Source organism: Ammospiza nelsoni, chromosome 4 (genome assembly GCF_027579445.1).
Source record: "Ammospiza nelsoni isolate bAmmNel1 chromosome 4, bAmmNel1.pri, whole genome shotgun sequence".
Classification (NCBI taxonomy): Eukaryota; Metazoa; Chordata; class Aves; order Passeriformes; family Passerellidae; genus Ammospiza; species Ammospiza nelsoni.
In genome coordinates, this window is record NC_080636.1 from 148984 (window position 1) to 163802 (window position 14819).

The 14819-nt window shown below is 41.4% G+C and overlaps 1 protein-coding gene across 1 annotated transcript; it reads left to right on the forward strand.

Annotated features, from left to right (window-relative positions):
• Positions 1-509: 509 nt before the first annotated feature.
• LOC132072232 (histone RNA hairpin-binding protein-like) lies at positions 510-7996 on the forward strand. Its single transcript, XM_059470372.1, has 8 exons — positions 510-684; positions 1007-1138; positions 3262-3366; positions 3882-3941; positions 4186-4317; positions 4901-5050; positions 6230-6314; positions 7017-7996. Exons 1-8 carry the CDS (start codon positions 641-643, stop codon positions 7131-7133), a joined length of 825 nt encoding a protein of 274 aa, XP_059326355.1. The 5' UTR covers positions 510-640; the 3' UTR covers positions 7134-7996.
• The last annotated feature ends 6823 nt before the right edge of the window (positions 7997-14819 follow it).

Genomic DNA, 14819 nt, shown 5'->3' on the forward strand with positions numbered 1-14819 from the left:
CTTACATAGCATAGTTTCTATTTTAACATTATGTTATAACGTAAAACTATATTTAACACACTACTTAAGAAAATTAGTACAACATAACTTTGTAACATCACACACATAATATTCATTTTTATATTTGCGAAAAGCCAGTCATAAAATACGCATTTTTCACACCGCGGACCGTCATCCTTCATATTTAAATCGCGGGAACTTCTATTTTCCTTTTTGTTTGGGCTGGGTTTTTCCCTGTTGTTTCACGGGAGTCCCGCCGCACCAGCGCGCCAAAACCGCGCGCGCCGCGCTCGATTCTCCCGCCAACACGCCCCGGGGGCGGAGCCGGGCGGAGCGGGCTGAGCCATTACCCTCGCGGGGGGGTGGGGGATGTGTGTGAACATCTGAGGGTGCGGGGCGGCCGCTGCGCCTTCCCGTTTTTACCCTCCCCCCCCGCATCTGTCCCCGTGGAGGCGCCCCGCGGGGAGGCGGAGCGGGCCTGTCGCTCAGCGCCGGCGGGAGATGTGAAGGGGCTGAGCGGGAAGGCGGCAGCGCTCCCTCGGCTCTGCCTCACCGTCCGGCTCTCCTTCCTCCTCCGGCCTCCTCAGCTCTCCGCGCCCGGCTCTGCCTCCAGCCCTCTCTCCCGGGGATTCCCTGCGCCATGTCTTTCCGCCACAGGAGCCCGCACGGCAGCACCAAGAGCAGGTAGGGCCGCCGGGCTGAGGCGGGTGTGGCGGCGCCGGGCTTCGCTCCCCCTGTGCTCTCCGGGCCTCGCTCCCCGGCCCTCGTTCCCCCTATGCTCCCCGGCCCTCGTTCCCCCGCGCTCCCCGGCCCTCGCTCCCGCCGTCCCGCGACGGAGCTCTCTGAGGGGGTGGGGGGGGCAGAGCCCCCTCAGGGTGCCCGCAGCGAGTGGCGTCGCCTCCCTGCGTTCGGTGGGAGTGGAACGGGTGAATAAGCGCGGTGTCCGAAGGAGGTTGAAGCCCTGACGCCCAGCCGGGCTCTCGTGTGTCGCTGTGTCTGTCCCCAGCCCGCAGCACCCCCCGCGCTGGGCTCAGGCGCGGAAACGCGGCGCCGATGGGAAGCGGCGGAGGCAGAACGAGCCCGAGTCCTCCGTGTTTGAGGAGAACAAGGCCAGGCCTGAGGACAGCCGGCTGGACAGGTGAGCATGGCGGCAATGGCAGCGGCTTCCTGCTCTTTTGTTCGACCGGAGCTGTTACACTGACCCTTCTGCTCAGCTTTCCTAGCCCTGCCTGCTCATCAGCCACAAATAGCTGGTCCTAAAGGAGGGAAAAGGATCGAGTGCAGTGCTCTTATCTTGGAGTCAGTTCTTAAGAGTCAGCGTTTTTCATTCTTATCTCTTGAAATATGTCCTTGATTATTTATCGAGGACTAATACTGTACAGGCTCATTATGTTTGTAAATACAGGCTGTAGAAACAATTGTGGTAAAATTGAAGTAAATGACAAAAATTTGGTTTTAGAAATCATCTATTGTCTGTTTCTGAAGGGAGTACAGAGAAGTTTTGTTCTATTTCAGCACATTTGTGGGGGGATCCAGTTTTGAGATCACCCCATAACTCTGCCTTCCATGTTTGTCAGACTTGAGTATCTTATTTTATACTACATTTTCAGTCTGAGCTATTCATGCCACGGTCTCTTTAATCTCTGTGATCTGTGGATGGGAGTTGTCCCCTCATCCCAGTTGATTGAATCAAGGTTTCTTGAACAGGGGTAGGTTGTGCCCACCCATTTTCCTTCGCTGACAATAAGCAGGAACACGTTGGTCAGTGGCTCAACTTACATTATCCAGAGTACCTTAAACTAAATCCAGGAAGCATAGTTGAACAGCAGTACAAGGATGAAACTTTACAGACAGTTTCAAGGTAAATAAGCAACACTTCTGCGTGTCTCTCAGTATTGAATTGTGCACACAAACTTCCTGGTTTCAGTTTGGATTGAGCTCTGAAATTGTTCTCTTCCTCTCTGCCAAAACTACTTTTTGTTTATGCCAATCCAACCATGTCAAATTAAAATCCTCAAAAGTAAAGAGGATTGGGGGGAGGCTTGGTCATCTTGGTAATCACGGCACAGGTACAGAATCAAAAAAATATAAAAAGGTATCACAGCACAGTGTTGAGGAAAAAACTCAATTGGGACCAACTGGGATTCTGCTGTTTGTTCTCTACCACAGGAGAGCAATAACTGAACGTGGTCTGTATTCTCTGCAAATCTAGAAATTGATATAAGCAAAAGTTAACAATCTTTGGAGCTTGAACAGATCTTTGCAGAGGGACCTGTACTGTTTTCTATGGATTTTTAATTTTGCCAAGTTGGTAACTGGATTTCATCAAAAAATAACTTTTAGTTTGAATTTAACAAACCGCTCAAAGTTGTGCAAACCAATTTAGGAGCAAGGAGGGAGTTTGAACTGGTTTTAGTGCAGATGGATCTGATTCCCTGATTCCAGGGGACATTTGCACAAAACCCTGGAAAATCTCCAGAGCATTTCCAGATCTGCTGAAAAAGCTCTGCTCTGTAGGATACAGTTTTGAGTTTTACTTGGGGAAAATTAGTCATCAGGAAGACAGGCAGGGGAAACACTGAATAATCTGAGTGCAGGCAGCAGTAGATGGTTGGGAAGGGATATGGGCTTATTCCCCACAGGAGTCTGAACCTGCTTGTGATGCTAATGGTGCAATAAAGGTGTTAAACAAGTTTGCAAAGTCGCAGCAAATCTCCCTTTCCTAGCTAAAATAGGATGGTTTTGTGCCTTTGCCATCTCTACCAGGCATATACTTACATGGAGCAACTCCTGGTGCTATCATGTAATTTTAATTAATTAGCTTTGCAACTTAATTCTGCGCTCCAGTTTTATCTCTTATAAAGCTAATGAGTCTGCAGTCATCAAAGTATAAATAATTGCTGAGTCATTTAGTGGAGTGAAACCAAGTGAGTAAATGAATAAAGTTGGTATTTCATGTGCCATTTTCTGAAGAGCACGATCTGGAAGTTACTGAAAGCATGGGTTATCAGGTTACAGTGATATGTTTCTATAGACACCTACATCAATTTGAAGAAAACCCAACACAAACCACACAACCTCAAGGTGGAAGTCAGAACTGATGCTTAATTTTACAGTGGTAAAATTTAAATAAAGCACCAGGTTTTCACAGCCATTTTGAGTATTGTAATTAATCCTGTTTAAGGGATCAAGCTGTGAGTGGAAAATACAATAACCCAAACTTTTAACACAGAGCCTTAATTTTTTTTTTTTTCTTTCTAGTTTTACAACACCAGAAGGTCCTGGACCCCTTCCCAGGTGTTTAGACTGGGGAACTGCAGTGGAAGAAGATGAAATGAGGACCAATGTTCACAAAGAAATTGCAAGGTACCCCTGGGTGTCTCAGATGAAGTGGTAAAAGGAAGAGAAATGGAAGTTATCTTGTAGAATCTGTTTCGGCTTGTATTTTTAACTTCACCATTGTAGTAAAATCAGGCCAACCTTAGCCTCTTGTCTGCTGCTTTTAAATCAGCTTTGGGTTCAGTCCTGCAGGAATGTCATGGGATACTCTTGGAGATTGGATGTGTATCCCTAAATATCTCCCTTTTGGAAGCTTTTCCTGAATCTCTTAGATTAAAATACTTCAAATACCCTCTCACTAATCACTGGGGTTTTTTGTATCATTGCTATAAGAAGTTGCTTTAGGGAAAAATAGTCAGGAAAAGAAAGTCCTTGTATTTTTATTGGTTTTTAAGGGAAAACTGAAATATCCATTTCATAACAGAAAGGTCTTTGCAGAGCTGCTTTTCTGAAAAGTTAGTTCAACTGTGAGCTGTGACAGTGCAGCCTTCATGTTCCTTTTTGTGTATATAATTTCTTTTAAATTATTTGAATTCTTACAGACACAGAAGAAAACTCCTGATAAATGAATTTTCAAGAGAAAGGAAGTCCTCCTCAGGAAGGTAGGTTAAACTTCTGGCTTCACTGAGGAAAATCTTGAAAACAGAATTTTGATTGTACAGTGTTGTTTCTTAAAACAGTTTAAAATAGTTCATACCAAGTCTGTTCCAACACCATGGTTTAGTAACACTCTGAGCATTTGTTTGGGAAGTTTTAACATGTTTATTTATAATCTTTTACAAGTGGGTTTGTTTGAGTGTCACTGGTTTTCTAGCAGTCCCAAACCTGCAATGTTTTTTTCTTCAGTTCTGATTCAAAGGAGTCCATGGTGGCAGTAGAACTCGAGACAGATGAGGTGGTTTTGATGAGAAGACAAAAACAGATAAACTATGGAAAAAACACAATTGCATATGATAGATACATTAAAGAAGTTCCTAGGTAAGCTGCTTGACTTTCTGGAAACTAAATGTCCACCTGCAAGTCATACCTGTTCTTTATAAGCACATTAATGTACTAAACTTGGTATCCAATACACATTTAAATAGAAGGCATCTACAAATTAAACTTTTAAGACATTTTTGAACTGTTAGATCACACTAACAGTTAACTGAGGTGTGGTTTAAGGTTTGATTTTAATGAGTCGGTATATAAGAAATACCTCATGCTGCTGAAATGGAAATGAAAGTTCTTTTGGATGTGCTTGTCAATGAGAGGAAGTGAAACTGCTTTTTTGCAGTCAGTTTCCTCATGAGTTAACTACAAGACAAAATGGGCTACAGTTGCTGTTGAGTTTGAAATTAATTTTTCAAACCTATGAATGATAATTCTTTATTATTATTATTTCATTTGACTTGGAGTCAGAAAAACTAAGAAGCTTGCATGGAGCTGGCAAACCTTTGCTTGAGTGCTGGAATTGCACATTGGTCTTTTCTCATAAATAATAAATCAGCTAACATTTAAAGGTATGTTATGTATGTGTGAATAAAGCACTGATAATTTTTCATGTCTGATATCTGAACAGATGCCATCGTATCCCAGGAGTTCATCCCAGAACTCCAAACAAATTTAAGAAGTACAGCCGTAGGTCGTGGGACCAGCAGATCAAACTGTGGAAGGTTGCACTGCATTCCTGGGATCCTCCAACTGAAGGAGGGTGTGATCTGCAGGAAATGTATGTACACAGAGTGTTCAGGATGCTGTTATAGAAATTATGACGTGAAGTCTCCTGTTTAAGAAGTAAACACCACTCCCAGCATAGTTATTTTTGAGACAAGTCAGTGAGTGCTGAATGTTTTTCTTAATTATTTATCCACACTTAGTGGTGTTCAGTTCCTTCTCAGTCAAAATATCCAACAGCTTTCTGGTCCTTGCCCAGTGCATATACATATATCTCTCAATTTTTAATGGTGAAAGCAGAGCCAGTTCTGCACTGCTCTGTAAAATACTCACACCATCAACAGGAGCCAATTCTTTCAGAGCAGTCTTCAGATGATCTGGTAGGGGCAGTGCTGGAGAGTTCTCACTAATGGCAGGTGTGAATATTGAGCTTGGAACAATCTAGTGTACAGGAACCTGCCTCACTCTTCTCACTTGCTAGTTCAAGAACAGTGGTATAAAACGTTTCTTCTCCAGAGAGGGAGAATTGTCAATTCATCCCAAGCTCAAAGCATGGCCACAAGCGTTCACAGCCCAAGCTCTCTCTAGAAGATGCAGAGTGATGCCACAGTTATTTTCCTCTGTAGAAAGCAATACAGCTGATCAGCATCATGACATAAAACTGGCAGTAGCGAATGCAAGGGACAAAGATGGAACTTAATTCCTCAGCAGGCAGCTTTGTGTTAATAAAGTAGTGTTTTTCCTTAATGGAATGCTGACTTTAAAACTACTGCAGAGCAACAGGATCTAGAAGAAAAGCTTCCTTTTAGCTTCCTTTTACTTTCTATCAGCATGAGGGGCATTGGTCCTTCAGCCAGAACCCTGCTGTGTGCTTTGGTGTTGAAATGCTACCTTCAGATGCTGTGTATAATGGATATTAAATCTTTACAGAACTGAAAAAAAAATTCATTCCTCTCCTGTAACATTTGCATTGGGGCATTTCTTGAGCACTGGGTTTTTGTCTTTGACAAGTTGCAGTATTCAGTCTCAAGACTTAATTCAGTCCTTGGCCATTTTGGCAGTACTGAGCTGTCCTGCAGTTCTGTTTGTCTTCACAGTTTGCCACCACTGTCCCTGTGATCTCTGTAGGTCTCTTTGCTCTCCTCTGGTCATTTTTTTTTTCAGAACTGCACAACAAAGTTCATCTTAACACTAAAAAATCAATTATGCTGTATTCTTCTAAATGATTTTACAGTTGTCCTGTTGACCTTGGTGAGATGGAGACAGAATCTGTTGGAAGCAATTCTACTGAATCTCAAACGAGCTGTCAAGATAATGATGTAAGCATATCTGTCATTTGCATAACTATTCCTTAATAATTGGTTCATTGCTTAGAATTAAATCCAGAGCAGCCTGATACCTCACAGATCCCATCACCTGCTTTGTTTAGGGACTGTTTATAAAGCTGAGCAATTTTGAAACTCAGGTATTTTCCAGCTATAGCCATTATCTGTCTGTAGTCTTGGGTTTAGAGAATTAGAACTTTAATAATCTCAAATTAAAAATATCTCATTGTTTCATAGCCTTCAAAAGAAAATTAATTTGTTGAAAGCAAATCAGTTATGAACTGTAATGTACAATTGAAATACTACTTTAGATTGCAATATCTAGTATTAAAATAGGGTGGAATTTCCTTGTCACACAGAAGTAGGCTTCTTTTATGTCCAGAAAGCACTTGGTACAGCTGAGCATTAAAGATCTAGGAATGCTTTTCTTACTGGATTTATTTTTCAAATATTAAATCTGTATAATGTTTTAATGTTTGCATGTATGGAACACTTGCAAGATATCTCCAAATGTGGTTGGATGGGCAGAAGCCTACATTTCTTTAATATTAAGACTAGCATTGAGTTTTTGTGGCCTTTAAAGCATTTGTAAGCCTTTGTTTTAGGGTGGTCTAAATGAATTACAGAAGCTAATTGAATTACCTGTACTAATAACCTCTGCTTAACTAGTAATTATGAATTGCCTTTCCCTTCCAGGATACCTGTTCTGGCACTCCCACCAAAGTTAGACATGTTGACTATCAAGCAGAAGGAGAATTTGACTTGGAAGTGTGTTTGAGTGAGCCACTGAAAGAATTTGATACTGTGAGTTAAATAGTCCTGTGCAACCTGTTTTAGAGAGAGTTTCTTTTAAATTTGAGAGGTTAGCTTGATCCATAACCTGTTCATAGTAAGAAAGCTTAAGCAAAGTTGAAGACTGTTCTCAAAGCTGTGATTGGTCTAGGTATTCTCCAGACCAAACTTATGTAAAATTGCAATTAAGTTGTGTGACTTCTTGTTAACTTTTAATTTATGTATATCAGATTTTTTTATAAAACTTCTCAATAGTAAAACTAGCCAATGGCAGTGCTATCCTCTAGTAATTATAAATAGCACAGCAAGATCTTACCAATTTCCCCCACTCCCTCCCCTACTCTGAACATGATTTTAGTTGTCCACCTGCGGATCAAGAGCCAATTTGGGGGATTTTTTTTTAATGTTTCCTTGTTTTTACAAATGGCTCTTGTAACACACCTGACCTGACCTGGAGTATGGCACGTGGTGCTGTGCATGTGGCTGATTAGTACTAGTAAGCCCATCTACTGCAGTCACTGTAAGTTTAACTACCTTACCTTAAAAAACCACTTTTTTTTCAAAAATTTTTCAGAAACAATTGGAAGTTTAATACCATCAAGAAATTGAAAGTCAACATGGCAAAGTCTATGCAATAATGTTGGGGTTTTTTTAGAAGTAGTAGCCTTAACTTGAAATTTGTAAATAGTCATCAGTCATTTATTAATGCAGTCAAGAAAACAATGTCTAGGGAAAGTGCTTGATTCTTTCAGTTTTCTGGTTTTAAATGTAAAACTGTTGTAAATGTTACCAACTGTACAGATTTTCTGCTGAGAGCAGTTCGTGTTTCTACTGCTTTTGCGTGGGATGTTGCTGGAAAATAAACAGAACTGCCTTTACTTTTACATCTGACTCTTCATTTCCTGCTAGCAGTGCTCCGAGCATAATGAAATGCTGAAAGCCAAGTGTCTGATATTGGTACTGAGCCAGGGTAAATCTGTGTTAGCATCATCCTCTGACTTTGAGGAGACCTTAAAATCTATTTATATGGCCACCAGAGTGAATTTGAGACAATTTGGTTTAGTAGATGTTTAGTAGTTGCCAAGTTCTGTTCTCTAGGAAAAGCTGCTAGAAGAGTTGTGTGACACTTCAATCTTCTTCACTTAGAGAACAGCTTTTTACAGTCACCTCACCTGGTTTTATTTCTTAAAATGGAATTTCTGGGTGTTGATGTTACTCCCCTTAAACTCACCAACTCAAGGGAGTATCTTAGGTAGTAATATTGCTTACTATTATTGTCTGATTTGTTAGGCACTTTTGAAATCAGCGAAGCTTCAAGAGTTTCTACTCTTGGAAGTTTCTACTCTTGCCACTATAGTGGCATTGGGATAAGGTGGGTGCTCAGCTCTGATGCCTTCCTAACATGTATTTTTTCCAGAGAAGGCAGCAAAAAGGCAGTTGCCTTCTACCTGCACTCTGCACCCTCTGTCCTTCCCAATTTGCTTTTCCCATGTCACATTTTCTGGCCACGCAGTTCCTGGTTGTTCTTAACTATTTCCAGTGTGTCAGTCTGTAGCTGAATGTCAGAACTGCCACTAGAATTGGTTTATTTAAAATAAGTTTTTCTGTCCTACTGTAGCTACCCACACGGGTTGGATCAGTGGGATATTCAGAGAGTGTTTAGAGGCTTCTGAGGGGTAAGGTTACTTACACCTGCTTTTGAAATAAGGAAGGACATGGGTTGGGACAATCTCTGGAGCTCAAATGCAGGCTGGGGGATGAGCAGATGGAGAGCAGCCCTGAGGGGAAGGACCTGGGGCTGTTGGTGGGTGGATGAGAAACTTGAAGTGACTCAGCCATGGGCACTCACAGCTCAGAAAGGCAGCTGTGTCCTGGGCACCAAGAGCAGCGTGGCCACCAGGGCAAGGGAGGGGACCCTGCCCTCTGTGAGACCCCTCCTTGAGTGCTGCATCCAGCTCTGGGCTGGAATGTGGGGAAAATCTTGTGAAGAACACCAAACCCTGGGCAGGGCTCAGGCAAACACCTGGGATGCACTTCTCTGTTATAATGGAGCACACAACAAATAATTCTCCTTTGGCAAATGGCTTGAGGTGCTTTTAAATTTCTGCAGAGTAACTTCTCAGTGGTTAGTCCATAATGTGGTATATAATTTGAGATTAGTCCAGCTAACCTGCTACTACTCAGACAAGGTTCCCAGCACAGGCCTTGGGAAATGACCCTCCTGCACTGCCTGTGCCCTCCTGTACATGACCCTGCCCTGCTGAGGTGGGTGCTGCCCCTCACTGTGCCCACTCTGTTCCATCTCTGCTCTGTTCTGTCACCTTTCAGTGTGCTCTGTCGCTTCTGCTTCAGACTGTAACATTCTATGTCACTATTTTTAGGGGTTTTTTTGGCTAGTTTATCCCTTGTTTTCCTGTGGGATGCTCCAGCTTGCTTACAGATATCTAAATTCTGTTGATCTCATTAAAAACAATCTGAGGTGCTGTTCAGCTTTCAGCTCTGTGCAGCACACTCACCCAGGAACCAGGTCGGTATGATCCAGTCTAGAAATGTAGCTGGTCTGTGTTCAGTAGCTGTTTGTGAATCAGGCTCAGATTTGTTACTTTGTCCTGAAGGAGCTGGCCACCCACAGCAATATCTTCACTACAACAACTCCCTTTTGTCTCATTACTTAAAACTCTTAGTTTTTATGGTTGGTATTTAAAGAGAGCACTCGGTTTGGATGTTTTTCCAAAGGTCCTGAGCACCAAATTGGAAAAACCCCAGAGTTTTTGCAGTAGAATTAAGCCCTCTAGTGGTTAAATGTGGGCTAACCCATCCATTTAGGGCAGTATCTGTATTAGAGGAATCTTATGGAAAAACAATGTCCATATGTTCAGTTGTGCATAGTTGCATGCCGTGGAGTTTGCTTCAGATGAAGAACAAGCAAGTACTGCTGTCAAATTTTAGCCTTATTAGGTTAAATTTCTCTAAAAATAAAACCGAGCAGGTTGTTCTGTAGGCAGCAAAACCTGTCAACCCTGCTTTTTATAGAGCTGTGCCTTCTGGTTTGTGTTTCTCTTACTCCCTTCACACCAAGGCCTGTCCCCTCTCATGGCATGCCTGGCTGAGAGCAGCCCTGGCTGTGGCTGATTTAAACTCCATCTGTTTGGGCTGGGCCATTGGTGCTCGAGCGTGGGGAGGGTGGCATTGAAGAGCTGAGCTGCCCCAGCTTGTCCTTCCTTGGGCATTAACTGGGCCTTCCTTCATCACTCAGCTGTTGGCACATAAACCATAAGGGAACATATTTACCTTTCTGTTCAGTACCTGGACAGCCAGTTCAAAAATTACAAGTGACAGGACAGAGATTTTGGGAAAGACTTCCCAGTACAACAGTTTAATGCTCTAAGGAAGCCAAGCTAAAACCAGCTTTCTTCCATGTATCCCATTTTTTTAAAGTCCAAAATACCATTCAAACAACTTCTGTTTGTGCAGGTATTTACTGGAGTTATTTTCAGGATATCTGTTTTATGGTGTTCCTAGTGTAAATAAGAGTAACTGCATATATCTGAGGATGGATCTGTATGGAAACCAGGGGGATCAGGCACTTCATCAAAACTGGGCTAGTAAAGGACCCCTTTTAAAAGAATTTTGACCTTACTAGAAGTTCTTGCTCTTCTATTTTCTTCTGTATGGTTTCTCATAATGTGAGAAGATTGGTTGCTAGCTGTTGAATACTGAGTTTGAGTGCTTCCTGACAACTAGGGATAAATTTGCCAAAATATTATATAAATAGTTAAGAGATTGAAGTTACTTTGTGAAGTGTCAAAAATCCATTTCACTTTCAAGGAAAACAGTGTAGTTAGAATGTAATATCTACACTTTAGTTAGATAAAGTGATAATGCTGAGCAGAATTTACTCCAGTTGTGCACTGTTTAGTTTTGTGGCATTGGGGTAATACCTAAAAGCAAAACATGCAAGGAACCAAGATTTAGCAACTGCCACTGCTGGCCCCCACTGTATTTTTTGATTACCAGTCCTGTTCACTCTGAGCTTGTCACTTACCCCTTGGATTGTGTTCAAGCATGAGAGGAAAGTAATTTATCCAAAAAATGCTGATTCATTTCCACTTTGTGTGGAAATTTAGAACTTGTTTTGTGGGTTAGAGTGGGGCCCAGCTGTCTGTGTTGGGACCTTTCTGTCTATTGAGAAATTTTCTGGGAGGTACAGGAGTGCCTCTCATTATTAGCAAAAACAACGTTCCCTTTTGTGTTTATTTAGAAAGGGGCTGTTCCATTTCTGCTGAGAAATACTTTGTTTTCAGAAATATGAGTGCCATATAAAGATGAAGATTTGGGCCTGCTCTTTCATTCCACTTTCATGTGCTGGAATCAAAGATACTTTGGAGCACTGCAGAGGGCAGTAAAAGTGCATGTTTAATTACAGGCACACAAAAGGGAGCTCTGAGTTGCTTTACATTTGTTGTAAATGCCAGGAATCTAATTATACTTACTGATTCTGACCTCAGGAGCAACCCATAGTCCCAATAAAGCCCCTTCAAGTCTGTCATCTTTCACTGTTCTTTCCATTTCCAGTTTCACTTGATCTTAAGCCCATTATTACAAAGAATGGAAGATAATAGTAACTTAACAGCAGACAGAGGAAAAATGGACTTCAGGGGTGGAGAAAAAGTTCTCCTGACAGTACGAGTCTGCTTGCATTTAAAATCCTCAGTGATCTACAGTGGAACTATCTGAAAATGCTTAATTAAGTTGTTTGAACTTCACTTTTGTGAAGAACAGAAAACTGTTTTTTCCTGAGGAGTTAAGATTTCCCAGGGAAAATTAATTTCAGGATTTTATCCACAGCTGACTAGTTTCAGAATATTCCAGGGTATTGAGTCCATTCCTTGACATGTGTTACAAAGAGTTTGTCTCACACATCTACCAAGCCCTCACTGCTCTGAAACTGTTGCTGTCTGAGCTAAAATTCCCCCTTGCAGTTGGAGTGTTGGATGTGAAATCATAGCAGGGAATTAGCAGCAATGAAAGGAGCTGTTGGTGAGGTTACCTCGTGTGTGCACAGGAAAGAACATCAGAAAAAGGAACAGAGAGAGAGTCAGTCCCTCCTGGAGACTGCTCATAGCTGAGCAGCTGAATGCTGAATTGCATTCAAGGATATGGCAAAGCTAGAATTGACAGGTGTATCAGGAATAAAAAGCTAGAATTGATAGGTGTATCAGGAATAAGAAGCTAGAATTGATAGGTGTATCAGGAATAAAAAGCTAGAATTGATAGGTGCATCAGGAATAAAAAGCTAGAATTGACAGGTGTATCAGGAATAGAAAGCTAGAATTGATAGGTGTATTAGGAATAAGAAGCTAGAATTGACAGGTGTATCAGGAATAGAAAGCTAGAATTGACAGGTGTATCAGGAATAAAATGTCGTTTTGGTGGCCCTCTGCACTACAGCACTTATCTTGAAAAGAAAAAGACAAAAAATTAAGACAGCCAGGCTTATCTGGAAGCAGACTCAGGCCTCAATATGCTGCTAAAATTTCTGGAACAATGTACTCCAATGATAAGACTAGTAAGAAATGTGCAGTATTGATTAACAAAAAATGGCCTGATAGTCTGATAGTGCCTAGAAGAATTTGATACTTAGTGACCTGTCAATTTACCAAAATAATAAATTATTTTTTTCTGACATTTGAGAATAAAACTCCTTCCTCTCATTCTTACTGGAGAAACTAAACTGGCAGCAACAACCTTGATGCTGGACCATGTGTAAGGCACAGGGGTGAGGCTTAACCTGATCCTTAATCTATTTGTAATGGATTCTGACCATTCCTTAGAATACTTGTAAAGAAACATTCTGATCTGGTCGTGTTGTCCTCCCAATAGTAAATTTAGATACATCAATTATTGGAATAAAAATTTTTATATATATATATATATATATATATATATAAAAGATATAGATATATGTAATGTTTAAAAAATCTTCTGAATTGTTGGCAGAAGTGTTTCCAGTATGAGTGGATCCCATTATTTCTCTGAATTTTAATAATGCCACGGACCAAGTGAGACCCAGTGCAGTTTTGCTGTTGGGAACTGAGGGGCCGGATGGATGGAATTGCAAGTTTTGCAAATCATAATCCAGTGTGGTTGAAGTAGTTATATTCAAGCAGATGGTGAGCTCCTCAGAACGTGTCTACAGCTGGGCAGGGACAACCTTCTCATGGTGTAAAAAATATCTACAGACAAAACTTCTGATTTTAATGAAAAAAGCAAAACTGTCACTAGGGAAGTTGGATTCAGATCCTTGATGTGCCTGCTGTGGGAAATCAGATAAGTTCTTAGCTGGGGACCAGGATCTCCTCGTGGTCAGAAAACATTCCCAAAGCCTGTAAATTACCTGTCTGTAAAAGCATCACAAAGTCTATGTTTATACATCAGTTGATAAATTATTTCTGCTAAGATATTCCCTCAGAAGAATTCCACCACAAATCTGAGATAAATTTTCAAGCTCCAATTTGAGGAGGTGAAGTAGATTCGAGTAGCATGGAAGAAGATGCACTTTGGCTGCCAGCACAAATCTGCTTCACTGGATCCACAGTTAGAAGTTAGGCCGTTTGCTGGAATTCAGCATAAAGTTGTTTGTTTGTTTTATATTAATGCAGTATTTTAAAAAGTTATGAAAACTCGTGTCTCTAAGAACACCAAGAAAATGGGACTTCTTTCATTGAAGAATGTGGTTTCTCTTGCTTTCATAGCCTTTCTTGGTTTGGCTGTGATGCATTCATAAGGGAACAATACCAGCAGCTTTGGAAAAATGTGTTTTACAAATTAAAATGGGTATTGATGAGGGGGAAAAAAAAATCCACATTCTTGCTGGTCAAGTAAGTATGTCTGACTAAATAACAAAGTAGAGCCCCTGCGTGAACTTTGCTGTAAATCAACTTAAAATATATTAAAGCTGAGAACAGTATTTTGCTTTCAGAGTCTTGCTGCTGTGGGTTCTGCTTTTCATGAGGATGCAGATGAAAAAGGGATGATCCCTTTAAGAGTTTGATAGGTTAAGTCACAAAATTCATATCTCACACATCAGGCAAAAAAATATGCCAGCAACTGCTGGGAAAATGACAACTGCAGTGTCTGATCGCTTGTCAAATCAATGAGGCTTTTCTCTCCTTTTGGTGAGAATTTATTTGCAGGAGTTGGTGAGCTGAGAAAATAAGATTCCTGACCTAATGGTCACCCCCATTGGTATCTCATTGTGGAAAATACTCTCTGCTGCAGTCCATTCAAGTGATTGGCAATGACAGCTTGGATGGATATCGTCAGTTGACAGGGCTTTGCACTCTCTCTGTTTTAAAAATGATGCGAAAGATCCCTTCCCCAGCGTGCCATGCCACAAGTTGGGTTTATGAATGAATGGATGAATGCATGCTTGTCTCCTGTCATCTGCAACAACAAAAAAAATATTCCAATCCCATCCCTGAAATGATATGCTAAGTAAATTCACACACATGCATTTAACACGCAAATGGTGCCCGAAGGCAAGCTGAGCAAGCCCTTCCGAACACTGGGGCTGTATTTTTCTTGTAGTCATTAGGAATTTCATGGAAAATGTGAAACTGCCCGTTTGATATGGAAAATCTCCATGAAAAATGTGAAATTCCAGTGTTTCCAGCGAGGTTTTGCTGACAGCTCATGCATGGAGAA

What these genes read in the sequence shown, in the direction of transcription:
- LOC132072232 (XM_059470372.1), top strand. Translation starts at nt 641, where the DNA reads ATGTCTTTCCGCCACAGGAGCCCGCACGGCAGCACCAAGAGCAG. An exon ending in GGGTGTGATCTGCAGGAAAT is followed by an intron (nt 5,051 to 6,229) that starts GTATGTACACAG and finishes ATGATTTTACAG; the next exon opens with TTGTCCTGTTGACCTTGGTG. An exon ending in CGAGCTGTCAAGATAATGAT is followed by an intron (nt 6,315 to 7,016) that starts GTAAGCATATCT and finishes TTTCCCTTCCAG; the next exon opens with GATACCTGTTCTGGCACTCC.